The sequence below is a fragment of the Lepisosteus oculatus genome, chromosome 1 (genome assembly GCF_040954835.1).
Source record: "Lepisosteus oculatus isolate fLepOcu1 chromosome 1, fLepOcu1.hap2, whole genome shotgun sequence".
Lineage (NCBI taxonomy): Eukaryota > Metazoa > Chordata > Actinopteri > Semionotiformes > Lepisosteidae > Lepisosteus > Lepisosteus oculatus.
This window is the reverse complement of record NC_090696.1, coordinates 40505444-40529380: the sequence shown is the minus strand read 5'-3', so window position 1 is coordinate 40529380 and position 23937 is coordinate 40505444. Positions and strand designations below refer to the sequence as shown.

At 39.8% G+C, this 23937-nt stretch overlaps 2 protein-coding genes and 1 non-coding gene across 4 annotated transcripts in view; 2 read left to right on the top strand and 1 right to left on the bottom strand.

Annotated features, from left to right (window-relative positions):
• The window catches only part of LOC102696762 (G protein-coupled receptor kinase 6), a 100696-nt gene extending 97304 nt beyond the window's left edge, over positions 1 to 3392 (bottom strand). Inside the window, exon 1 of the mRNA XM_015345036.2 lies at positions 3100 to 3392. Within this exon, the coding sequence (XP_015200522.1) occupies positions 3100 to 3151 (52 nt within the window). The 5' untranslated portion in view covers positions 3152 to 3392. The remainder of the gene's footprint in view (positions 1 to 3099) is intronic.
• Positions 3393 to 6191: 2799 nt separating this feature from the next.
• trnag-gcc (transfer RNA glycine (anticodon GCC)) lies at positions 6192 to 6262 on the top strand. Its single transcript has one exon. It is a non-coding gene; the product is annotated as a tRNA-Gly (tRNA).
• Positions 6263 to 19654: 13392 nt separating this feature from the next.
• LOC102696962 (alpha-1,3-mannosyl-glycoprotein 4-beta-N-acetylglucosaminyltransferase B) overlaps positions 19655 to 23937 on the top strand; it is a 36293-nt gene continuing 32010 nt past the window's right edge. The window contains exons 1-2 of one of the 2 annotated variants that reach the window (XM_015344764.2): positions 19655 to 19833; positions 19954 to 20101. In XM_015344764.2, coding sequence (XP_015200250.1) covers positions 20011 to 20101 — 91 coding nt within the window. In that variant the 5' untranslated portion in view covers positions 19655 to 19833; positions 19954 to 20010. Of the gene's footprint in view, positions 19834 to 19953; positions 20102 to 22957; positions 23073 to 23937 lie in introns of those variants that run through there. The other variant, XM_015344765.2, reaches the window with a different exon arrangement.

Genomic DNA, 23937 nt, shown 5'->3' with positions numbered 1-23937 from the left:
ATGGGACTACATTCTTTTCTCAGTGAATTCCAATCAAAACATCAAATTATTTCAAATTGCCAAATTTCAAAACACAAAATGCTTTTGAGGAAGGACAATCCAGTATAAACACAGCACTGCATAATCAAAAAAACTTTACCTTGAATAAAAGACTAAAGTAAGTCACATTCTTTAATCGCAGACTGTATTTATATTAGAACACAATGCGGTGACTTTCTGCTCCATCTCAAATTCTTTCACACATGTGTTTCTCCTGTAATTCTCTGTAATGTACACAATAAATGTTTAAAAAGAGACACTGCTGTCAATCATGTGCCTGTGTACAAAGAGTAAATTTACTCTCTGTGCTGATGGTCAGGTTTGGGCACAACATTCTAGTCTTATTTGGCAAAGTTGTGGAAACACACATGAACCCCAAAGAGCTCATCTATTGTATCCTCAGGATCAGATCCCAGGAAAACAACCCCAGTAAACCCACTTCCTAGGGCTTTCTCAGGAACCAGGGTTGTATCCCAACATCACAGAGTGCAAAGCTCATTCCTTCTTTCCAAAAGGCAAAAGGAATAGCCAAAAAAAATCTACTTCGGTCATACTCTGACAGTACTATGGACCATGGCTTTATTAACAGATGTTTTCAATCAACTTGTGCATCTATTGAGCTGGTCAGGACTACAGCTAAATGTTTAGGGATCGAATGCACAATTAGATTAGATGTTGTTTTGTTGTATTTTCCCGACAAAAACAAGCATTACTAAACATATGCACATGCCGGAAATTTACATTACTAGTAATTTACTATTCATAACAAATATCTCAGGCAGAAGGGTCAGTGTGCCAAACTTTACTTTTCGAGGAATCAACTGATTTACTTATCTAATTCAAGCAACAAAAAACGTACTACCACCTGTAGCATCTCTCAATGGTTTGTCTTACACTTGTCAAATAAAGGGACGGACTACAGTTTCTATTCATTTTCCTACTGCTCACATGAAGGCTAGCAGATGTTTTGAGTACAACAAAAAGTATCCTCCCATTCAACTGCACTATTGCTATGTGATGGCTCTGAGGACCTAAAACTAAGTAGCTACAGGGGATCTGAGTAAGCTGTTTCGGTATAGGTTAAGTGCGATTACTTTTTAAATTTTGTTCAACACATAACAAGGAAAGGCACTGCACACTGATCACAGAAAATAAACAAAAACTATTCGTATTTCTATTCTAAAAACAAATAATTGAAAATCATCCGCTAAATTTGTGTTCACACCAATTAACATTCTGCAGTGAAACGTCCCAAGTCTACCCGGAAAATAAAATCAATGAATTCAGTGTTTCGTGTTTCATTTCACTCTGCTCTTCACGTATTGGTATACAAATATTGATTTATTTAAAAGTGTGCATAGTCCACGCCAAAACCTACAAAAAATTAACCTTTGCAAAAATAATTAACAACTGAACCGTATAGTATTTAGGACTTACTAACTCCCAGTTGTAACACGTAATGATCTCGGTACATCCACGATATGACTAGAACTAAAACATATTTGCTCACTTTTTGTTTATCTTTTCTTAATACACACTGTACTATTGCTGTTTATAAAATACTTAGTCAAACTCTCCAGCCAGTCCGCTACTTTAGAAAAGCACGATCTCTAAAATAAACTTGTCTTCACTCAAGAAAACTTCTCTATGTCTCAGGACTGTTGCTATCTTGTAGAGGTCACTAAAAGGAACGTAGATAACTAAATGAATTCGTCTTCTTTCAAAATGCTGAAAAATAACTGAAACGAGTGAGACTTCTTTTATCAGACAGTCCCCAATATTCGTCTTCTTTTCCCCCTACTCATATGGAAATTGACATTAATGTCAGAATTAAATACAAGGCTGGGTTATACTTTCTAGAGTATTTAACATCAATAAATAGATATGAATTTTAACCAATGTACTTTCTAAATTTGAAAATCTATTAGTAAAAGATTAATTACTTTTTTAATGTAAATATCTAAAAAATATTTTTTAAAGAACCCTTAAGTTGCAGTTCTTCAAACCGTTTTCTCCTGACGTCAAAAACTGGAATAACACTCAGAAGAAAATATTTCGTGACCAATTCATGACTGCTAATTAATTCCCATTACAAAATGTAACATAAAAATATTCCAACATATACTTTAAACGAGCGCCCCCCACCTCAAATCACCCTATAGTGCTAGATTACATGTAACCATTGAGAGCTGTGCGCCCTTAAAATGTAACAAAGCATCAGTATTCAACAGTTTTGGCATTTATGGATCTATTTAATGGACTGTATATAGATATTGTGTGTGTGAGAGAGTACGCATTAGTATAAATGTATATCCTTTTTTTTCTATATGTTAGAGGACGAGAAGCCTGGGGCTACAGTTGGGCTTCGTTCCCAGGTAAAGATCACGTAGCTGGGGTATAGGCAATTTCGCCTCCCTTAATCTTTAAAAGGCCTTGGTGCAAACCTTAAACTGCCACCTCAAAAAAACACAGGTCAAGTCTGCAAGTTCTTTTCAAATGGCAGAGCCATAAAATACTAGCTGTTCTGCGTCAAATAATGACATGTTGTGCTTTAACATTTGAAAAAGAGCATGTCAGCTTAGGATATCGGCAAAACCTCTGAAATGCAATAGAAAATGTCATTTTCACTATTTTGGCATTAACAATGGATATTTTGCGCTTTCGTATTAAACATATCAGTATCGAATTTTAGATACGAGATTCGCTCTGAATGCAATAATATCAAGCTATGAAACATCTTGCGCTGTATTATGATCCCATGTTACAACACAGATAAAACGCGATTTATCGATGAATTCTGTTTAATGTACGGTACCTCTATCGCAATACCAATATCGATCTTAGATTTGTGCAATCATGCATTTCATTCAAGAATAAAAAATAAAAAGGAAACAAATCAAACTGTATTTGCTCCGTTTAGGGATCGGCAGGTATTTACATTAGGAAAAATACGAACGAAAAGCACTGCGTAGAACATATACAAACCACGAACAACACAGACAAGCCTTTGTTATGGTTATGGCTTTTTTCACCCCCTATTTTTTTCCGAGTGTTGCTTACCTTCCCTGGCTTTCAGTAGCACAGTGTTGGCCACGATATTTTCAATCTCCATTGTCAGTATTAGGATCCCATGCAGACTTGATACATCTCACTTAGTAAAAAAGATGAAGATGGCAGTGCCGATGATGAGTATGACGATCAACGTAAACTGTGATTTGGCACATATCAGGTTAATTGTACCTCTCCATTGCTTGATGTTGAACCCCCCCACCTTAAGCACTGCTTGAACATTAACTCCCCTTTTTAGCATTCAATGCCTTGCCTTCCTTCCTGCTTTGCTCACTCCCTCACCCGTACAGGCAAGCCAGGAGTGGGAGGGCTTATTCTACAACCACAGAATAACCTACAGCCCTACAATACTGTACAGCAACCGTATCTACACCGCAAACATTACGCTTCACAGAACGTGCTCTAAAGCAACTTGTATCTTAATTAAATCCGGAATTAACGGACGATAAGTAAAGCCAATAGAATTATTTTAAAGTTGCCATTTGTTTAAATGTATGATCCATATTTCCAACGTCTCTATTAGCACAATCTTAAATCGTTTTCTTTGATGAAGTGAAAACGCTGTATTGGTTTTCATCATTTTAATGCAATTGGTTTGTTTGCGTTCTGTAATGGTGTGTCCTATACGTTACCAAATGAGTCACATGGCGTAAATTATTTGATGTATGTGGACACCTTTATAAAAGAGCTTTACAATATTTCTTATTAAAAATCTTAGGAATTCTATATAGTGTAATCATTCTTAATAATCGACACCGAACTCACCACAGCTTCTTCAGTCTGCATAATACATTGTATGTGGCATTGTGTGTAAGACAGTGCCCCTTACTGATCTTTAATCTGTTTCCTTTTTATTTTATATTCGGGCCTTTCTGTTTCTGCTCTGAGCTGTCTGAAAAAAACAACAACTCTGGAGATCGTTTTTATCATTCTTTTTAGAATATCGTATGAAAATATTATTTCCCTGGGGTCTGTTTTTTTTTTAGTCTAGAGGTTTTCATTTTATATCTTCTATTTAGTGTGGTGCACTCTCTCCAGATGGGTCAGTTTGGGTCATATATTTGTGATGCAGAATCTATAGTCACAAACACTGGCCTGTTTGCATACTTTGATTGTTTCTCTTAAATTGCCCCAAGGGATTGATATTATGCATGACATACAAGGTTTGTTTCAGTTGTTTTCAAAACACACTTCTATTCGAATGCAGATTAATTGATATTCTTCTTGCCGTTATGCAGTATTGTGGGCTTGTTTGCATTACATTTTAATCATTTTATCTCTGCCAGTTCTGTTTTCATTCTAGGCAAAATAATTTATATTACATTATAATTATAATAATAATAATTGCTTACACTTATATAGCACTTTTCTGGACACTCCACTCAAAGCACTTTACAGGTAATGGGGACTCCCCCACCACCACCAATGTGCAGCCCCACTTGGATGATGCGACGGCAGCCATAGTGCGCCAGAACGCTCACCACACATCAGCTATCAGTGGGGAGGAGAGCAGAAGCCAATTCATAGATGGGGATTATTAGGAGGCCATGATTGGTAAGGGCCAATGGGAAATTTGGCCAGGACGCCGGGGTTACACCCCTACTCTTTTCGAGAAACGCCCTGGGATTTTTATTGACCACAGAGAGTCAGGACCTCAGTTTTACATCTCATCTGAAGGAAGGCGCCTGTTGACAGTGTAGTGTCCCCATCACTACAATGGGGCATTAGGAAACACATGGACTGCAGGGTGAGCTCTCCCTGCTTGCCCCACTAACACCTCTTCCAGCAGCAACCTTAGTTTTTCCCAGGAGGTCTCACATCCAGGTACTGACCAGACTCTCACCTGCTTAGCTTCAGTGAGTTGCCAGCTGTGAGTTGCAGCATGATATGACATTATATTATATTACACTTGAAATAGGCTCCACAGCTGAAATGTTGCATTTCTTTTCTTCTCTTTGTAGCATGCAATATACCTTTACTTTTGCAGCACATTTAAAGGACTCCAGCATGCTTTCTTCAATGGTAAGGGATACGCTTGTCAGAGAAAGTTATATGGTGACACCAAACATGCTGAATGGACTCCAGAAAAGATGAGAAGGATTATAATAGACATGTCAAGCTTGTCTTCATCTAGTTCAGGTGGGTATCCCTGTCTGTGTTCTCAAAGCTGGTTTTCCTAACTCCCACATCAGAAGGACTACAGAAACTAAAATTATCACACCTTTCCCCTTCTCTTAATGACAGACTAATTTACTTCTAAATTCTCTCTATTCATTGTAGGTTTCATTTCACACCTCTCTTCACCTATCCTGACTTTACACTACCTGATTGACCACTCTGTGTGTCCCCTGCTCCCACCCCTCGCTCCTCCTCTCTCCCAGCTTTTGTTCTCCTTCTCCATTACCTTTGCTTACTGCCCTGTCTTTCTCACATCTGAAGAAGGCTCCATGGCTGAAATGTTGTGTTTTCTTTCTTCTCTTTTCAGCATGGAATAAACCTATTACTTGTCTTCATCTATCCTAGGATAAGGGAGGGGTGGCAGAAGGCTGTTCCAGTTTTTCACAGGTAGTAATCACTGAGACTTGAGGGGCAGTCCTAAAGACAGTTTAACATGTTTAATATGATGTTATCCAGTTGGCCCAAATATATGGTACATTTTCCAAAGCAAAACAAAGATGAAGGCTGGTTAAATGGGCAGCAGGGTGGTTTAGGGGTTAGCATTGGTGCCTCACAGAGTTGGGGCCCTGGGTTAAATTCCAGACTTGGGATGCCATCTGCTTGGGGTTTGTAAGTTCTCCCTTATTCGTGTGGATTTCGTGCCGGGTGCTTTCGTTCCACAATCCAAAGACAAACTGGTAGGATAACTGGCTTCTGGAAAAATTGGCCTAGAACGAGTCTGTGCGTGTTATGGCACAGCAGCCAAGATCAAAGCTAGACCCTAAGCGGTGAGCGATATTACCTGAAGCACAGGTTTCGTGAGAGTCAGATGTACTTAACCAATACGCAGTATCTGAAGTCATAGTCTTAGTTAGCAGAGGTCGGTAAGCCAGAGGTTCAGCATTAGCTGCTTAACCAATAGCTCAGCATTGGTGGTTCAGTGGTAGAATTCTTGCCTGCCACGCGGGAGGCCCGGGTTCGATTCCTGGCCAATGCAAAACAATTTCCTGGCGCTGTGGCTTGTCCTGTAGGGCACTGGGCTGTGGGAGATGAGAGGCTTGGTTCAAATCCCCGAGTCTCCGCACATCCCAAAGCATTTTTCTTTAGAAGGGCAGAGCAGTGGCTCTGTGGCTAAGGATCTGTGCCTGTGACTGGAAGGTTGCCCGTTCAAATCCCGTGGCCAGCAGGGGAATCCTACTCCACTGGGCCCCTGAGCAAGGCCCTTAACCCCAACTGCTCCAGGGGCGCCGTACAATGGCAGACCCTGTGCTCTGACCCCATGCTTCTCTCCCTGCATGTGTGTCTGTGTCTCCTTGGAGAAAAAGCTGGGGTATGCGAAAAGACGAATTCCTAATGCAAGAAATTGTATAGGGCTAATAAAGAAACATGACTATGACATGACTAGGTTCAGGAAACAGACAGCACACAAGTAGCAAGAACACACGAAGGTTAGGAGCTCCAGTGGGATACCCAACACTTAGCACGAAGATGGTGGGAAGAAGCCCTCAAGTACTCTGGCATGGTGGTGACCGATTGGATGATTCAGTAACAAGTCAGCGTTTGCAGGAATTAGTGGAGGCTTGTGTCTGATTATGCATGGCCATGACAGTGCGTGTCTGTGTATACCTTCAATGGACTGGCGTCCCATCCGGGGTGTATCCTGCCTTGCACCTACCGACTGCTGTGATAGGCCCCAGCTTCCCTGCAAGCCTGTATTAGAAAAACATGCTTAGAAAATGGATAGATGCTTGGTGAAATTAAGAAAATTGCTTTCCTGTCTCTATGTTAAATGAACACATACAGCATAGTGCCAATGAAAATGTTAATCGACTGTGCCCTCTTGTTTTGCGACTGACCTAAGTTCTGTGTTACTCAGTGTCGGACTTATTAGCCGAATATAAAAGCCACCAGTACTGTATCTTGATGAGCACATTTCATTCATTCATGAGATACTATCAACAGGTGAATGGTTTCATCTTGCTTGTGATAAACATTATGGTGACTACATAGGAGGAGAAACCATCTGTATTGAGTCTCCTACACGCACCTTGTGGTTAGTGAGGTTGGGGAAGTTGGGGGATGGGGGCCACGTTATACCTTCCACCATATTGTACCCCTTTATGTTAGACTGCTGGTTACAGCTGGTGTCAGTTTTTGTACTGAGATTCTATGTTTTAAGAGCCTTCACCCTCTAAAAAAAGTGCTGTGTATTCTTCCTACAAAATACTTTTAGAACGAGGCCTATTGGTAGAAACGTAGAAGTTCTAATTCAATAAGCTTATAATATGTCTAAAACAATCATTTCCACCAGCCCTTCTTTTGGCAATTGAGTGCAAACCAAGGGATCTATGGATATACTTAAAAGGGCTTACGTTCAGGTTATCAGCTGTGTTCTAAATTTGTGTTTAAGTCTTCATGGTGAGATCCCCAAATGTATTTTCACACATTGCAGACATATCCTCTGACCATTTGTCTCCCTTTAATGGCACACATGGCTGTGAACAATCCCCTGGTTCATGGTAAAAAACTGAAGGCTTATAAAATGGGACTAGGGTCTCTGTGAACCTGCTCTGTGGAGCCTGTCAAGAATGCAAAATGTGTTTCTCCTGAATACTGGTAACAGGTCCCTTGCACATGATTGTGTGGTTGATTCTTCAATATCCATAAGTCCTATTTCCTTCTGGAAACAGATCATATGGATGCTGTTACAGACGTCTGACATGGAGGAATGGGAAAAAGTACACTTATCAGAAGACTGGCGTGTAATGTGAGCTGTGTGATTAAGACAGAGCTCTTTAAGTGGCTCTTTCTTTTGTTTGAATTTCATAATTTGGAGGATAAGATCTCGACCTTAAGTGGTGAATTTACCTGTGTGCGATTTGCTAACAGTGCATCCTGCTATGTACAATGAAGAATACACTGCATTAATTTTGAGTTATGAACAGAAGCACTACTGCAGATTGACACTTCATTTAAAGTGACTGCAATATCTACTCTCTTCAATAACTTCAAAAGTTTCAATAGCCCTTGTATTGTTTATCTGGTGTGTACGCACACTTGAGATACAGGTACAGTACACAGAAGAACAATAATAGAAGATGATTGCACAGCTATGACATGTTATAAATAAGTTGAAGTTATAAATGGCTGATTCGTGGATTGACCTAAACCGATGGGAATTCAAACCAGCCTTTAAAGTATGTTCAATATATCTCCATCTTCATAACATTCTAAAGCAGTCCAATAGCAACACACTCCAATTCCACAATACTTTCTGAAGCATGATTCTTCACATCATTGTATTATTATTTAAAAGCCTTACTTGATCTTTCAGGTGTCCCACAGAGAAAAATCCACACCAATTAAGTCCTCCTGCATAGACTGCTGGAATACTCTACTTTGAGAGAAATCATGTCAAATCATTCATACAGAACAACTAAACAAATGTTTCTTTTCGCAGTAACAACATAATTCATACTCTTACTGTATATAGATCTTTTGCAGTGAAAGGCTTTTCATTTAGATTGTATAGTAGCATACTGAATAACAAGGATTGTATTAATTCACAATAACAACATTTATATACTTTGACATTCCCTTTTCAGCCTCATGAAGATAAATTTGTGCTCCTAAGTTTAGAAACAGCAAGCGTTTTGAATGAATAGAATTGTTCAAATGAGTGACGAATTACTGTGTATTGTATAACCTTATCATCTGGCAAACCACATCCATTGTGATTTGAAACAGCAAGGCAAATTCAATTTTTTTGTTTCGAAATACATGAAAAGATCATTGGTTTTCATAACACCACAGCGTTTTTGTGACAATTCTTTTCTCATAAATTATCCACTTTTTTCTTTTGAATTATAGTTTAAGATTGTTAATAATTTGCTGATTATAAGTATTATTTTGTATATCATCAATCACAGTTTTGAGTGATACAAAATGTTGTTTGCAAACTGTTTTCATATTTCTGTTAGTGAAGGGCCTTAAAAAGTGTTATTAGAACAACATGTATATAAATTCCAGTCTCAAACTCAGGGTTTACATTTATGGACTTGATATTTAGACTATGTGCGTAAACCCTCCTAGCAAAAGATGTTTTTTTTTTTTTGGGGGGGGGGGGGAATGAGAAATGAGGAATTAAATATCTAAATGTTTTAAATATACTGTAGAGTGCAGTTTGAATTTACTCGAAAATAGTTGAGGTATATAATACTGCCACCTAGTGTGAATGAGTAAGAAATACAGTAATCTGAACTAGGCATTTTTAATACACATACTGAACTTAAAAAATAATATTATTCTAATGTTGCAAATAAGAGCTATCCAATTCACAATTTAGAGCCATGGAGAGCATACAAAATAATGATTTTCCAAGCCAAAGCCTAGCATGGTGACCGGACAGGAGTGCTGTAGGAAGCTTTAGATGAAGCTTGTTACTGAGATGTTTAAAAGTGTTAGAGTGTAAGTATTGCAGTATCTTGACTGAATTCTATATTAATCAAGCAGTGCAGCAATTTCCCATTTCTGTGTCTAACCTGCAGTGTACTGAGGCTGCTAGGTGGAGCTAGCGGTGGTAGATGAAATGGATTCTCTCATATACTGTATGTGAAAATACTTTGGGATCTTGGAGATGAAAGGTGGCATAAAAATACAATTAAAATTATTATTATTAATTTACGGCAGCTTGGTGGTTAAAATTGTTGCGTCAGCACCGGGGCCCTGGGTTCGGTTCCAGACTTGGGCAGCTATCTGCTTAGAGTTTGTATCTTTGTATCTCCTCATGATCACATTTCCTCTGAGTACTGCTGTTTCTTCCCACAGTCTAAAGACATATCGGTAGGTTAATTGGTCCTGGTTTGAGTGATATGTGTCTGTATTTGTCTCTGTATGTGCCCTGTGATGGACTGGCGTCACATCAAGGGTGTATCCTGCCTTTTGCACATTGCTTATCAGGATAAGCTTGTTCTGCTCCACGACCAGAAGAAGCGGTTTGAAAATGGATAATATTAATTTGGACTTTTAATTCTTTGACGTTTGACAGATCCAAGGCACCTAATCGTGGTGCACATAATTGAAAGGTATGTATAATTACAAAGCATTATGAGAGAGACATCTTTCAATGCATTTTAATTAATCTGTTTGGTGTTTCCGCCACTGACATTGTCAGGCAATCATTGCTTTTTTTTTACTTTTACAATTGGTTCATTTGAACAAAGTTTTTATGTTGTGCAAATTATGTGTATTGTAAAAAATCGAAACCATGTTCAGTATATGCATGATATTAAAATGTAAATTGTATACTGTATTTTGAAAACGTATTCTCAATATTCTGTATTACTACAGTATGATTGCTCAGCAGCTGTGTGGCAGCTTTTAAAATGGACTGTTCTCTGTAAATCATACTTTCTTCAATCAGATACCGAAAATATTCATGAGCAGAATTCAAAGGGAAAGACAAACAAATTCACCACTTAAGGTTCTTAAGGTTGAGATCTTATCTTCCAAATTATGACATTCAAACAAAAATATGATTAGATAGCAACTTAAAAGGCCTGAACTAATCACACAGCTCACATTTCACACTAGTCTTCTGATTAGAGTCCTTTATCCCATTCCTCCAGGTCAACTGTTTGTAACAGCATCAGTTACAAAGATTTGAATAGGACTGTATGTATAACTGTATGTACAGCTGCTCATTTCAGTCTCCTGAAACAGTACCTCCTGCTCAAGAACCTCTCAAGAATATCACACCCTGCCACAAGAAGAAGACAGAACGCTGTTGCTGTCACCCTTACTTTGGCTGCAATGTGGAACTGAGAGGCTGGCTCCCATCACCCCTTTCTGGTGCCATTAGAAAACAGGACTTATGGATATTGACAGCATGGACTGCCTCTCAGCTTGGAGGTAAAAAAATGCAAGTGTTACTCTGAATCAGGCAGGCAGAATGTGGGAACCGTGCAGTTTAATAATAATTCCTTACACTTATATAGCACTATTCTGGACACACCACTCAAAGCGCTTCACAGGTTACGGGGTCTCCCCTCCACCACCACTATCAGTGGAGAGGAGAACAGAGTGATGAAACCAGTTCATAGACGGAGATTATTAGGAGGCCATGATTGGTAAGGGCCAATGGGAAATTTGGCCAGGACACTGCAGTTACACCCCTATTCTTTTTCAAGAAACACCCATGGATTTTTAATGACCACAGAGAGTCAGGACCTCGGTTTTACGTCTTATCCGAAGGATGGTGTCTTTTTACAGTATAGTGTCCCTGTCACTATACTGGGGCATTAGCACCCACACAGTCCATAGGGTGAGCGCCCCCCTACTGGCCCCACTAACACCTCTTCCAGCAGCAAAATTAGTTTTTCCCAGGAGGTCTCTCATCCAGGTACTGACCAGGGACACACCTGCTGAGCATCAGTGGGTTGTTAGTTTAAATCAAACCAAGAAGAATTATGCTGTCAGGTCACCTAGGGCGATTTGTTTTATTCTAAGTGCTGCTAGTCACCAGATGTCTATTTCTGCTCTATCTTGCTCCAGCTGGGTCTTAAGGAGTCATGAGAATTCGCCTCTGCACAAGTTACTGTAAGTTACACATCTACACTCACAAACGATGACAGCCATTGCTGTCATCAGTTGAAGTTTATATGGCTGTTACATGAGCAGCGAGTGGATGTGTGTTGTGCTGCTGGAATGTTGTCTTGTAAAGGTGAGCCTGTAATACGGGCACCAAGTATGGCTCCAGCACTTCATCCCCACTTTATTAAGTCCCTCAGGACATCATCACTGTAGCACCATGCAGTCAGGTTGCAATCAATCAGAGCATTGGAGTTCTGAATTGAACAGGCGCCCCTATTCAGGCCATCAGACTTGGCCTTTCCCATTGATCGTGACTCGTAGTCTCCCAGGTCATAGTCTGTTGTTGACTGACTGCATTTAGCTTTAGGGTCTGGGCAGGTTAGTAATTACTTTCGCTCTGCCTCAAAGCTCTGGAACTGTATCCCTAAGGGTATCAGAGAGCCACCTACCCTGAGCACTTTCAAACCTAAATTCAAGACCATCTTTTTTAGAAGAGCCTTTATATAACTCTGAGTGCCCCTTTGCTTTCCTACTGTATTCTATACCTCCATCTACTATCTCCTTCCAGTGCTTATTTTTTTCTTTAAAGTGCTTTAGAAGACACTTCTAAAGGTGAAGTCTAAAAATAAAGGTGTTTTATTATTATTATTATTTTTAAAAATACCCCAGATGGAGAGAAGCATAATCCAGCCTCCAACACATCAGTGGCATGAAGACATTTGCCTTTTGATAAATGTGACATATTGACACGTTTCTGCATTTTTTGTTTATTATCACCAAACTTTACATTCAGCTCTATGCCTGTGGCTGATCAGCTCTTTTCCTGTTGAGGTAATTTAATGTTTAATGACGAAACACAGTAATTCAGCCATTTGAACGTCTGTCACAAATGATCAATTAACCAAAATAAAGCTAAAAACATAATTAATATACAAAACCTGCATAGTTCTTTTGTTATAAAAATGTACATGTCTAAATAGAGTAGTACATTTCTTTTGATGGTATATTTTGCTATATTGTATATTTTGGAAAAGCCAGTACTGTCACAGAGTTGTTGTACTTCTGTTTGTTTCACACAGGCAAAGTAAAAAATAAGGGGGAAAATCTGATTTGAGCTTGATCTTATAGTATCAATAAATTAAAATATTTTTAATTCAGTACATGCTTTTTAAAATAATACATTATTATAATACAAAATAATACATTAATAGTGTTTACATGTAATTTGTTTTGTTGTTACATTTTCTGGACTCCTTGATGTTTCAAGACTATTTGCTGCAATTTTTAATTCAGAAAATTCTTCACGAAATGCTGCAATTACTGATGGTCCACCAACAGTCGATATCAAACATTAGAAGCACGTTCTGCTTCCACAGGATGAAACACCAAAGCCTGAATTCTAAAATGCAAACAACTAACAGTGTTTCCTACAACAGATGGTACAAAAGAGCACAGTATGCTTCATCAGTAAACCATTTACCACAGCAACACTCCAGATGGATCAAGTGGCTTCCCAGCATTACAAATTCACAAACCAAGATGTTGCTTGCTAATTACTAGGCAGAGGGTGAGACTGACTTGAAATAGCTCTTCTCAGCTTCTGGAGTACTGCACTGATTTCAGTGCTGAAACAAGATGGCAATCTGCTGAAAGTAATATAAGGATAAGTGAACCATCCGAATGACACAAGTGGAAATATTATCAAGACAAATCTCGAACTTCAGAGACAGTGTATTTAGAACTGAAAACAAGAGGGAATTCTGTAATCAAACATTTTGTGGGTGTGTTGAACAAGCAATCCAGCCATACTGTTGGAACTGATTCGCTGGCCTGAGTCGGATTCCAAGACTGAAGATGTGGGCGACATCTTCAGTTGACCGACATCTAAGGTTGCTTTAGCATCAGTAAGTATCCTGATGCCCTGGTTAAAGGCAGTAAGTGAGCTGCACGTGGTGAGAGCACTAATGGATTCTGCCAAATCTGGGTTGGGTGGAAAGTGTGATCTTGAGTGTGCTTTGTCTTGGGTGCTTATTGGACCGTAAGGGTCTACACAGAACTTTTTGGTCAGGACGTTTTGTGTGCAGGTCACGTTGGCGGTATGCTTTGGCTTTGATGAGGCTGGGAGATATGTCAGATCAGATCAGATCAGATCACTTCATTAGCCATATACAATTTCTTGCTGTCACGATATTAGTTCCCCCTCCTTAAGGGTGCTCCAGCCCTTTCACGTGAGACTTTATTCTGTGCACCTGTTCCCCATTCACAGCCCACCTTAAATGCCAAGCCCTGACGCTCATCCGGGCTCTGCATCTGATTTCCATATTGTGCAAGTCCGGGACCTGGAAGCGCCTGGTCCCGTTAAGGTTTTAACCTCTGTTCCCGTTCCTGTTCCCCATCCACCGGTTCCGACCCGGTCTTCGTGGTTTTTAATTCTTTGGTCTGATGGATCTCCTGGTTTTGGACTTACTCATGTGTTTTTGGATACTCTAAGGATTACTCTTTGGGATTGTTCCCCTCGGCCACGCCTCCCCCGTGCACCAGCGCACCTTGGACACGCCCCCCCGTCTTCTGCCTCGTTTTCCTGCATGACGTTTCCCCAGTGTTTCCCCAATCCGTCGGACTGTGTCGTCCGCATAGGGTCCGGAAAGAACTGTTCGTTACACTTGCATTAGGAATTTGCCTTTTCGCATACCCCAGCTTGCTCTTCATGAGACATAGACAGAGAGAGAAACCTGGGGTCAGAGTGCAGGGTTAGCCATTGTACAGCGCCCCTGGAGCACTTGGGGTTAAGGGCCTTGCTCAGGGGCCCAGCGGAGTAGGATTCCTCTGCTGGCCACTGGATTTGAACCGGCAGCCTTCCAGCCACAGGCGCAGATCCTTAGCCACCGAGCCACAGAGCCACCGCTCTGCCTGTCATCAGCGTGCTTTGGCTGCTGAGGAACAAGTAAATGTTAATTTCCTGCAGAAAAAGTAGAAAGAACAAACACATTAAGTTGGCAGTTTGAACCCTATTCAGCTCTGAGTGAAAGTAAGTGAGTGGGTGAGAGTAAGGTGGCAGGAATATAAAGTAAAGGAGAACAAAGAACACAGAAGATAAGAATGGGCACAGGTGCAGACTCTAATGGCAGGTGCACCAAAGAGTTGTACAGAGTTCCTAAACACCTCTGTGCATCCTGGTGTTGTGGTCTGAGCCCCACGCAGTGGTACAGTAGCACTGGTGGCCCACTGGAATTGTGCTGAGTGTACATCACTTGAGATCCAGTGAGCAGCTCAACCCAGTGGACTAATAGGAAGGGATTTCACATTTTAGGAAGAAGACAGGCTGGGTGGGGTGAGCCAGCTCTCCCACGGATCACTGCAGATAATAAGTGGTCAGGGCCTTATAGGTTTAAGAAGGGTCAGATGTTGCTGAGGGGACAGGAGATCATTAGGAAAAGTGAGTGCTTTCAGCTGGTATCATCCTTACAGACTGTGCCTGCAACTGTAAGTGTCAGCAGGACTGTCCAAGGAGGTATGACTAATGTTGTTGGGGGTAAAGACACAGCACCCATCCACCCCTGAATTCCAACTCGAATATAGGATTCTGAGGATAGGATAGGTCTGGGCCTGTGAGTACTCCAGTCCATCAGTCAGACCAGGAGAGCAGAGATGAGCAATGCACTGCTGAGGAGGGGAATGGTGAGTAGTGCTGACAGTTGGGGGTGTATTGGTCAGGGGCAAAGGCCAACAACCCCAGGAGCACTGTGGGAGAAGCAACAGGCTGAGACTCAGAGGCCAGTGTAGGAAGATAATGGTGAGTGTCAGTGACTGCAATGGTTGTGGTCATCAGTCCCCTTAATGACAAAGACCTCAACGAGTACTGCTGAGTTTTGCTTTGGACTTTTCGGAATTGGAAAGGACATCGGCCTGCGCCGGTCCAGAGGGCATGTTTTGGTTTCAGGTGCAGGTTCTGATGGAAAGTCTTTCTGGGAGTAAGGAGTCTGGTTTCTGCATCAGGACTGAGAGGTTATGAAGTTGGTAAAAAAAACAAACATTTAAGATAAGATCACTTTATTGGCCATATACAATTTCTTGCATTAGGAATTATCTTTTCACATTCCCCAGCTTGCTCTCCATGAGACACGCAGACAGGGAGAGAGAAGCCTGGAGTCAGAGAGCAGGGTCAGCCATTTACAGTGCCTTGCAAAAGTATTCGGCCCCCTTGAACTTTTCAACCTTTTGCCACATTTCAGGCTTCAAACATAAAGATATAAATTTTTTATTTTATGTGAAGAATCACCAACAAGTGGGACACAATTGTGAAGTGGAACGAAATCTATTGGATTTTTGAAACTTTTTTAACTAATAAAAAAATGAAAAGTGGGGCGTGCAAAATTATTCGGCCCCTTTACTTTCAGTGCAGCAAACTCACTCCAGAAGTTCAGCGAGGATCTCTGAATGATCCAATGTTGTCCTAAATGACTGATGGTGATAAATAGAATCCACCTGTGTGTAATCAAGTCTCTGTATAAATGCACCTGCTCTGTGATAGTCTCAAGGTTCTGTTGAAAGTGCAGAGAGCATCATGTAGACCAAGGAACACACCAGGCAGGTCCGTAATACTGTTGTGGAGAAGTTTAAAGCCGGATTTGGATACAAAAAGATTTCCCAAGCTTCAAACATCCCAAGGAGCACTGTGCAAGCGATCATCTTGAAATGGAAGGAGTATCAGACCACTGCAAATCTACCAAGACCTGGCCGTCCCTCTAAACTTTCAGCTCAGACAAGGAGAAGACTGATCAGAGATGCAGCCAAGAGGCCCATGATCACTCTGGATGAACTGCAGAGAACTACAGCTGAGGTGGGAGAGTCTGTCCATAGGACAACAATCAGTCTTACACTGCACAAATCTGGCCTTTATGGAAGAGTGGCAAGAAGAAAGCCATTTCTCAAAGATATCCATAAAAAGTCTCGTCTAAAGTTTGCCACAAGCCACCTGGGAGACACCCCAAACATGTGGAAGAAGGTGCTCTGGTCAGATGAAACCAAAATCGAACTTTTTGGCCACAATGCAAAACGATATGTTTGGCATAAAAGCAACACAGCTCAACACACCATCCCCACTGTCAAACATGGTGGTGGCAGCATCATGGTTTGGGCCTGCTTTTCTTCAGCAGGGACAGGGAAGATGGTTAAAATTGAGGGGAAGATGGATGCAGCCAAATACAGGACCATTCTGGATGAAAACCTGTTGGAGTCTGCAAAAGACCTGAAACTGGGACGGAGATTTATCTTCCAACAAGACAATGATCCCAAACATACAGCAAAATCTACAAAGGAATGGTTCACAAATAAACGTATCCAGGTGTTTGAATGGCCAAGTCAAAGTCCAGACCTGAATCCAATCGAGAATCTGTGGAAAGAGCTGAAAACTGCTGTTCACAAACGCTCTCCATCCAACCTCACTGAGCTTGAGCTGTTTTGCAAGGAAGAATGGGCAAGAATTTCAGTCTCTCGATGTGCAAAACTGATAGAGACATACCCCAAGCGACTTGCAGCTGTAATCGCAGCAAAAGGTGGCTCTACAAAGTATTAACGCAAGGGGGCCGAATAATTTTGCACGCCCCACTTTTCATTTTTTTTATTAGTTAAAAAAGTTTCAAAAATCTAATAGATTTCGTTCCACTTCACAATTGTGTCCCACTTGTTGGTGATTCTTCACATAAAATAAAAAAATTATATCTTTATGTTTGAAGCCTGAAATGTGGCAAAAGGTTGAAAAGTTCAAGGGGGCCGAATACTTTCGCAAGGCACTGTATATGGCGCTCATGGAGCAGATTGGGTTAAGGGCCTTGCTCAGGGTCCAACGGAGTAGGATTCCTCTGTTGGCCGCAGGATTTGAATCGGCAACCTTCCAGCCACAGGGGCGGATCCTTAACGACAGTGCCACCGCCCTGCCCCCACTTAAACACATTTAAAGTGCTTGTGTGTATACTGTTTATATGACACATCTCAACATCTGTTACTACCATGTAAATACGTTCTATTTGCCTATAAGGGGAAAAAAAGAAATTTTGCTCTTTGTGGATTGCACTACCTTTTTTCTAAAATGTTTACAGGACTTGTACATGAAAATAATATTATGTACATAGGAAAACTGCTTTCTATCTTTAATGGGTTCTGTAAGCTGCTTAGAAGAGTAGGGTAGCCAGAATTGGCTGCAGTTCTGATAAGGGCAGTCTAACCGGTCCATAGCACCAAAAACACAAGCCGGTTGGTTTTCTAGTAAACAGCTCCCTTTGTTACACCTGTTCTGGTGAGGTGCTGCACCATGCTGTCAGTGCACAGAGCTTAGGACAGGGCTTGGTATGCAGCACCCTTGAGGTGGAGGGGAATATGAGTAGAGGGACCCCTGGTGGTCTGGTTGAGCAAGAGTGAATGAGGGGCTCTCCTGTGCAAGGGAAGGGCACTCACATACAATACATAAGGCTCCCACATTTGAGAAGTCTGGAGTAACTTCGATTTTTTTTCCCCAAAATAAAAGGGGGGAACGGACTGTACTCACAAGTACTCACTCATCAAGTTGCCCTCTCTCCAGCACCGGACTTCCTGTCAGTCAACTCACTCACAACTTCTTCTTCCATTTCATTTTGTCCCCTTGCCCCAGAATTGTATGGGTATTTCAGATTCAGTCAGTAATGTGCTCCACGTCCTGAAGCATATGTATCAAATGTATTTCTCTATACAGTAATAATCAAGGTTCATGTCTATAGAATAAAACAGATCACTGAATTCTGTTCTTAAGTAAGCAAACATGTTCAGACTGACAGTAAGACAGTCTACTGACAATAAATCCCCCCAAGATGGCGCACAGGACAGCTACTTGTATTTGGGTTCTCGTCACCTCTTGCACACACAGGACAAGGGCAGAAGTACTCCAAGGACCGAATGACGTTTGCCCTCCGGGGTAACACACACTAACAGGGCGACGGACCAGCATAGGGGCTAATGAGTGATGCTATCTCACTCATAGCTTGCAGTAAAAGTACTCACAAAAGCGATTAGTCCCGGAGCACCAGGTCCAGTGGATTTGATGTTTTCTAGCAGTGAGCTCGTAGACGCTTTTACTAGAATAATGACGTGCGTTTGTGTACGTTTTGGCCCAACACACAGGAACAAGGTTTGAGTCCGTCAACGCTCTCACATGTTATTTTTATTTTTATTTAAATTACATATGTAAAATATAAACAGGAAGAAACGCAGCTGTGTGATATGTAGAATTAGGTCAAAGATGACTTTTCAATGTACTTTGTAGTTAATCATTCTTAGTCAAATCATTATTTTAATGAAATAATACGAGTACAACTAGTCAAATTCTTAGAATAAAAACACTTTACTGGAACATATGATAAAATATTTAATACATAGTAGCTTTTGTATTTAAATTTTATTTTATAAATACAGTATCTGTATTATTATTATTAGTATTATAAAACATTAATACAAACAAGTACTGTATTTATTAAATATAGTAGTTTGAAATATTGTTTGTAAATACAATGGCAATTCCAGCTTTGAACTGGAAAAGGCGTAGTGATTAAAGTTACGTTTTTGAGTTATGAACTGAAAACTGAAAAACTGGATTTTCAGCCTAATCTACTTGTAAACACTAACATCCACGTATCAAAGAAGCAGACTTAATTTTGCGAACATGCAAGTGAAGAAAACAGTTTCGTAATAACGAAGAAGTGTAGTTACCCCTTTAAACTAAGAGAGGGCGGTAAAGTATTAAAATGCGGTCTTTGCATTAAACCCCCTCAACACCACACACCTTGCTTAAGAGTCAGGTAGACGTTTTTCTGATAGCTGGTCGCATACCGGTATTTCCAGATCGACTGATACTCGCTCCCCAGTTCCTGTCGAAGACTAAACTGAACACTGAGGTAGAGTTCAGAAAGTCACTAGAAAGAGGTGGTGTTGTGAATGACTCTTCACCAGGTAACAAGACCTGCATGTTTCTGTTTCTTGTTTAATTCTATTAAACTCGGAAGAAGATAAGCTGATATATTTTTATATCATTATATATATTTTTGACATATTTTTATATCATTGCTACAGCACTGAAAGCGTGCCGTAGGCAAAGAGGAATCGTTAATTGAAGCTGTTTGAGATGAAATGAGGTGCAAGCATGGTAGTCTTCTGTTTATCGTGATGCTGGCGAGTTTGCTATCTTTCTCCTGGTACACCAACAACATCAGGGGAACCGGTAAGGAGTTTTAATATTATACTCTTATCATTTATCGTCGTTTGAAAGATTAAAAAAGATATTTTGTTGTTAAGTACCCTGCAACGACTTCAGATGGGGCTGAATAAAATACGAAACGAGCTAAAACAGGAAATGAGGAATTATATTGTTCACATTTAACTATGTTTTGACATAATAGCAGTTCTGTTCCGTTGATACTGTATGTTTGTCTTTATTGTATTGTTAAAAACACAGTTCCCCATCAGAAGTCAGAAGATGCACACTTCTACAATAAGACAGTCTGTTTCTGTTCGGCAAAGTTTTGCAGCAAAAAAGGGGGGATTTAGGTCCCCCGAACGTCTTGTCTGTGTAGTCTGACAGGTAAAAGTGTTCCTGATGAAATTTCACTGTCGGTAGTTTCGTTTAAGAAGAGAGCTGCAGGAAAACGCAACTGCAAATTTAACTTCTCTCCCCTATACATTAATTTGGACTATTGGGGTGTTAGTTTTCCGAGGGTTTTGCCCCAGTAATTAAAATCGACTCCAAAATATTACTCAGGTTAAACCAACTCGTGCTTAAGCCTCTGACCCTGCTGAACCGAGGCGAACCTGTGTCGCAGGTGCTACCGAGTTTGCAATGACACCAAAGCGAAACCTACAGCATCGAACAACCACGGCGAGTGAAGGGTATTTATTGAGTTCAGTCCAAGGCCAGCAAATGAATTTTCATCAGGAATACCTTTCCCTGCCAGGCTATAGTAAAAACAGGTCCGAGGATTTAACTGAACATGCTGTGGCAAACGTAATTTGACGTTTGCCACAGCAAACAGACGTAACCGCGTGTAATATCGGATTATGCTGATAGAGATATTTGAAAGAATAGTGTATACTACAGGAGAGAAGAACAATAAAATAGAGAATAGAAGAGAAGAGAATTTCAAGTAATGCTGGTCCCGTTTCGTTAAGCCTGCACTCAAGTTTAGTGCTTTCTGTTCTGTTTAATTTGCATACAAATTGACAAGTGCCGGTTAACCCTTAAGTTCTGGTTAACCTTTGATTCCTTTTTAAATACTGAAAGGCACCAAAATGTTGGAAAAATGATTCCAGTTAAAACGATCATTTTTATGGACTTAATATCAAATAGTTTTTGGTTTTCCCACTACTTACGAACTATTTTCAATGTACTTTTTAGAAATCCATTCTTATTACGTTGCATTTATTTCGTGGTATAGACCCTTTGGAGCCATGAGTTAACATGAAGTGAGATGTATTTTTCGACGAGTGGGAAGTCTCTTTTTGGTTTAGTACGGAGATGTCTGAATTCAGACGGGGTTAGGTGTACAATGACTTTTCCAACGTTAAATATGGTATTTGATCTGTATATTGAACGTCAATAGTTCTGTTAAAAGGTCACTAAAGTTTTATTGACCTAACAACCCCTTTTGACAGGGAGCCGGTCAGTATGCTCTCTTGTGAATTATAACTTAAATAAAGTCATGACTTGCATAACTTGTGTACTGTATGTCTAAGTACTTGATAACTGTACAGACTACGAGTCTCTTAGCACTTTTCCTAAATGTCTTTCAAGAAATTCATGAAGAATTATTTTCAATGTACATTTAACTTAGATCATTTTGACATGTGTTTTCAGCGTTTACATTTAAAGTTATATTCAGGACCCTTTTTCTTATTATATAATTTAATAACGTTTGCCCTGTCAAGACCTAACTCAGTTAGCTTTCATTAAAATAATGTGAATATCCTAATTATACTGTATATTCTGATATTGTGCTTCTCTTTTTAATTCTTTATCTGCATTGGGTGAAGAAATATTTGTAATTTGTTTAACCTGCATGCAACACGCTGCATGTTTCTCTGTCATCTGCTTGGTGTTTTTTCCAATCCTGCATGTTGCTTTGTCTTTGCTTTTTAGATTTCCTTTTCTCCTACAGTTTGCTGATTTAATTTTAATAGCACAGGAAAACATGACTACTGTTCTAAGTATACCAGATTATAAATAATTAATGCAAATTAGGAATTAATCCTAGTACAGATCCCTGTGGTACACCACTCATTACACCACCCTCTTGAGTTTTCATCCCTTATCTGTACTCTCTGCTTTCTATCCATTAATCAGTTCTTAATCTAAACACATGGAATAACATTGAATGCCAACTGCTTGCAATTTAAGAAGTGAAGAAGCCTTTTGAAAATATCAATATACCTGATATACTCAATATGTCATGTACTCTGCGTTCATTAGTGCAGTTGCATGTAGAAAGAACACAGACACCTGCCTTTTCTAAATCTACAGTATTTTGCCAAAACCCTTGAATTCTTTTGCAACACAGATTATTCTTTAGGTCCTTATTACTCTTTCTATAGCCTTAAATGTGACAGAATTAAGACATATTGGTGTGTTTCTTGTTCACATGATTTAATTTCTGTTACCCCTTTTATGGATGGGGCCTGCATTAGCAATATTCCAGTCAGTGGATATTGTCTCAAGAAACGAGTGAAGGGTTTTGCTAATGGCTTTCTTAATGTATCAATTACAACTGGTAAGTACAATTGGTAGAATGCCATCGAGCCCTGGAGACTTGTTTAACCTCACAAGTGTTTCTAGTACCTGTAAAAGTTTGCTGATCCTATTTAAAAGAAACTCTTCTCTCTGCCCGAAGCACATTGTCAGTGTCTGCCTAATAACTCTGCCATTCTCCTGCCACATCAGCGTTTCCCATTATTAGCTCCAAGATGCTTCATCTTTTGCTTTTGACGGAGCTTTTTACAATTTTTTTCCAACCACGATAGCAGTATTCATTGTTAATGTCTCACTTGATTCATCTGATGTCCTTTTCTGCCTGTACAGGTTGGGCCTTAGGAGGTATTTGGTGTTGTGGTTTGACTCCATGTCTAACCACATGCACTCCACAGAGTAATGGTTGGACGAAGTGTAAAGCATCATGATTCTGAGCACGATCAATATGGAAGAGGTTAATAATAATGTTGTAATAATGCTATCAGATACTGATAATGAGATTTGCCATCTGACTGTGCTCAGACATTGTTTTGATTGATGAAAGTGTTTAGTGTTACTGTGTATGTTATTGTATTATTGGATTACAGCAAGATTACGCTCTATTTTGTTTATATGCAGTATTTGTATTAAGTCGCATTGTGTGTTACCACAATCTATCTCATTCTTTCAACAAATGATACATGATGAAAATCATGTTTGTTAAAAGTTTAGTTCTGATTACTCGTGTGATTGAATCTAAGGGTCATATCACAAAATTAACTGAAAACCTCTGATTTAATTCTTAAATCTTCTCATGGTCATCTTTAAGCATTTACCTAATGCCTATGAAATGGTGGCCCTCAGATTTAGTTTTTTAGATTGTTTATATGATACCCCAAAATACTTTTATTCTCTAGTGAAGATTATAATCATTTATGTCTAGGTTATGCCACGTGCATCCACATAAGTAGTATACAATAACATCATTAAATCGTAAACTAAAAATCACATTGTTAGCAAATGCTTTCGGAAAATGAAAACAAAGTAATGGGATTCAGGTCAATTTAGATGAAGTGTCATCCAAGGATGACCTAAAAATACTTTCTAAGGTGTTGAGCTGTACATCATGGCTCAATTTTTATATAAATGAAGATTCAAAATTTAATAAATGAATTGGACTTTTTGCACTCTTTCTAATAATTTCCATGTTTCCCTCTTTCTCTCCAATTTCCCTTGTGAACTCATCAGTCCTGCTATGGTATAGATTTGCTGAATGTTTTTTTCTGATAGCTTAATTTGTGTACTGGCACCACAATTACAATTTTCTCAAGTTATTTCTG